The 3,737-nt window shown below is 43.7% G+C and overlaps 1 protein-coding gene across 2 annotated transcripts in view; it reads left to right on the top strand.

Moving 5' to 3' along the window:
- LOC106809204 overlaps window positions 1-3,737 on the top strand; it is a 15,652-nt gene that overhangs the window by 6,318 nt on the left and 5,597 nt on the right. Inside the window, exons 3-4 of one of the 2 annotated variants that reach the window (XM_014812200.1) lie at window positions 475-666; window positions 2,386-2,568. In XM_014812200.1, coding sequence (XP_014667686.1) covers window positions 475-666; window positions 2,386-2,568 — 375 coding nt within the window. Of the gene's footprint in view, window positions 1-474; window positions 667-1,755; window positions 2,011-2,385; window positions 2,569-3,737 lie in introns of those variants that run through there. The other variant, XM_014812201.1, reaches the window with a different exon arrangement.

The raw sequence follows: 3,737 nt of genomic DNA, 5'->3' as shown, positions 1-3,737 counted from the left end.
GTCGTCGTACGTACGTACGTACGTACGTACGTACGTACGTACGTAGTACGTAAGTAGTAACGTAACGTAACGTACGTACGTACGTACTACTACTACTCTCTCTCTCTCTCTCTCTCTCTCTCTCTCTCTCTCTCTCTCTCTCTCTCTCTCTCTCTCTCTCTCTCTCTCTCCTCTCTCTCTCTTCTTCTCTCTCTCTCTCTCGCTCTCTCTCTCTCTCTCTTTCACAAGGAGAGGAAATACATTTTGTCACGATCATTATATCAGAAGTAGATAATAGGGAATCCCCTAAATCCCTATTATCTACTTCTGATTATATGCATATACGTATGTTTTCCTATGTATTTCCTCTCCTTGTGGAAGAACCACAATGTAACGATAACATTTACTAGTAGATTACATTATGTCACAATCATTATAATATGCACACATTCATAATCATAATGAATTAATTTCCGTACTGCGTTTAATTCGCAGATGCCCTTGGCTCGCTTGTGGGGAGAGTGCAAGCGCCAAGGCGGCAGATCGAAGCGAGAAGATTTCGTGGAACTGCGAGGTGTGGCCCTGAGGAGTTCGCTTGCCACGTTGGCGAACAGTGCATCGAGAGCCGAAACGAATGTGACGGCGTTGTTCACTGTCTCGATGCTTCGGACGAACACAGCGACTGCGGTAAGGCGACACGCATGACGCGGAATGAGGTCGAGTTCAATACCACGATAAATCTCGATCTTCGACAACGATGGGATTAGATCACTAGAGAGATTGTGCACAGCGCACTTACTTTCGATGATTTCGATTTTTAGAGCAATAAATGCCGAGTATGTACGTCTTCGTGTAGTAATCACGGACGTGAGAAGAAAATCCGCCTTAGTCGCATTCCTTAACGGAATTATCCTATCACGGATATCACTGAATGAGGACCATAAAGCGTAAGCCTATATAGGAATAGATAGGATCTATCACACAATAAAATGTCATGCGGCCGTTGATTTATGCTTGCCTAACATTATAGTCTATGGTTAGTTACGAACGAGTCAGCCCAATATAGTTTGTAATAAATGTTCTAATGGGAAAATTATTTTAATCTCGCACGCTGCGTTTGGATGCGCCCTACTAAATCTTTTCATTAGTTGGACGGGGTGGAGATGTACAAATAGCACGCTGCCGTTAGAAAGTTACGGTGATTCGCATGAATAAATTAATGTGCGTAATGGACGTGTGATGGATAGCGATCTTCCTTACAGTCCGATCATATCTTCCTTTCGTTAGACACTAGGTTAGACTAAATCTAAATTTTGGCTAATTATTCATGCAGCATGCACCAAGTGTACTTTTTCGTAGTCTAGTTGTTGAAACTAAAATGCGCTTTATGAAGGAAATATAAAGTCAGTTGTGAGCGAATAAATCGCAGTTTAACGTTCCGCAGACAATACTTCTACATTCTGATCCTACATTTATGGAATATATGAATAATTAAGAAGGTATATACAACAATGCCTACGGGGATTTTGTACGCGCGAGGTACGCAGGAATTTATACTCGCAAGGCACGTACACTTGTTGCTATATCATGCGCATGTAGTGGCATGTACGCTTGGATTCAAGTGTACATAGACGCCCTAACGTAAGTCAACACGCAATGCACGGGCATCGAGCACTGTCTTGTTTAATATTCAGGGGAGATCCTGACCATGTCGGTACGCGAGATATACCGCTATATAGAGCAATGCCTTTTGGCGAATACCTTTATAGCTAGATGGTCAGTCTACCCCATGTGATTCAACCGAGCAGTTTATTCGTCGTCGTAGCCGCTCTTAACGGGGTAGATGAGAAATAAATCAACGAGAATGATTGTCGTATGTATGCGCGGTTGAATCACGAGATATGCTACTAACGAGATCGTGCACTGCTCGTCGTCGTCGTCCGGGTGATGCCGGTATGGTATCGAGATGTGGAACGCTAGATCAGGTTGTCCTGATTTGCGTCCTGGGAGTACTGACAAGGACAGCCGCAGGTACAGTTGATGTGTGTACTGTGAAAATACGTCAAATCGTATCGGTTTGATGACCAAGTGATTGAGAAGTAGTTACAGTTACCCGCGGTCGTTTTTTATTAGTATAGCAAACGAACATTTTGGTAAAAGTTCAAGCTTTATAGTTTGGAATGGTGAAAGAAATGATGCCAGGTCTCGGCCTTCGTGTAATACCTGCAGAAGTGTGGCATCCGTGGAACCAGAACAGCAAACGTCCAACGACTATCAGCTACATGGCGTTACAACGAACTAGTATCAGCTCTTATGTTACGGTCCATTAAAGCCAAACACCAAACGGACCGTTTCGTTCGATTAAAACGGATTGTTTATTATTGTTTTATGTTAATTATGAAACAGGTGAATTCGAGGTTGGCAACGCTACGCTGTGCTCGTCTGGACACACGCACGAACCGGATCCGGACAGCTGTGCTCGATACTACCTGTGCAAACCACGGATTATACTTCGTCACTGCCAACCCGGATTGCATTTTAATGTCAAAAAACAAACGTGCGTGTGGCCTGTCGACGCTAAATGCGACCGTAAGTATAGAACGTTTTAGATGATGATAATAGCTTTGCTACTTCTTCGCCGATTCGCATTGTTTTTGTAACACTTTTCAATTGAACACAAAGAACACGTGAGATTGCATCTCGTGAATTCTCGCGCGCACTTCAGAACACATGAGGGAAATCGCTCCATATATGCATGCCGCAGAACTCGTGCCGGTACATAATATGCGGGAAATTGCTAGCTTTTGTCTATATCACGGTGGTTTCTCCTCATCAAAATGCCACACCGTGTAACACTCCTGACCTACATAATCCGAATCGACCGTCGTGTCGAACTAGAAACGTCTAGAAACTATTACAACAACGTAAAGAAACGTAGAACGCAAGACGGGATTGCACGGAGTTTTTTTTCGGTTAACACTTTTACTTTTTTATATGTACACACTACGATAAGGTTTGAATACTAACTGAAATAAAAGCAAAATAGCTGAAGTTCTGATACAATAGCTGTCGGCTCGGTGTTTCCTAAGGCGATCTACAAGATATACACGATACAAAAGTTGAGAGTCCATTTTCTTCCGCTTGATTACCGTAACACGCTCTGCTTTAGAGCTCTAGTGTGTACTAGTAGGTTCAATGGGGTTCTTGCCTAAAGCCCTGACATCCCCATGCGCTAGTTTTAGGTGCTCTAAGTAAATGAAATATATCGAGTTCATTGATATCGTCCGTGATTCGTCTGTCTCGCTTAGGCAAGATGTAGTTATATTTCGTTTAAAGATACGTCAAAAGGCATCGCGTACGATCTTACATATTTCCAGCTTTATCAGTCAGATACGCCTATATATTTTATTTACTATTATACGTAGATACCCTACAGATATCTAGCACGCATACGAGAAGCTGTTACTTGTGTTGTACTTGTTACTTGTACAGTTGCACACACACACGCGCGCGCGGACGCACGCACGCGCACACACACATGCACGCAAGTACGCACGCACACACACACGCGCGCAAGTACGCACGCACACACACACACACACACACACACACACACACACACACACACACACACACACACACACACACACACACACACACACACACACACACACACACACACACACACACACACACACTCGTCGTACGTACCGTACCTACTACGTACGACGACGACCGACGAACCGACGACGAACGGA

The sequence above is a fragment of the Priapulus caudatus genome, unplaced genomic scaffold, assembly GCF_000485595.1.
Source record: "Priapulus caudatus unplaced genomic scaffold, Priapulus_caudatus-5.0.1 Scaffold337, whole genome shotgun sequence".
Taxonomy (NCBI): domain Eukaryota; kingdom Metazoa; phylum Priapulida; class Priapulimorpha; order Priapulimorphida; family Priapulidae; genus Priapulus; species Priapulus caudatus.
This window is presented reverse-complemented; position numbering and strand designations above follow the sequence as displayed.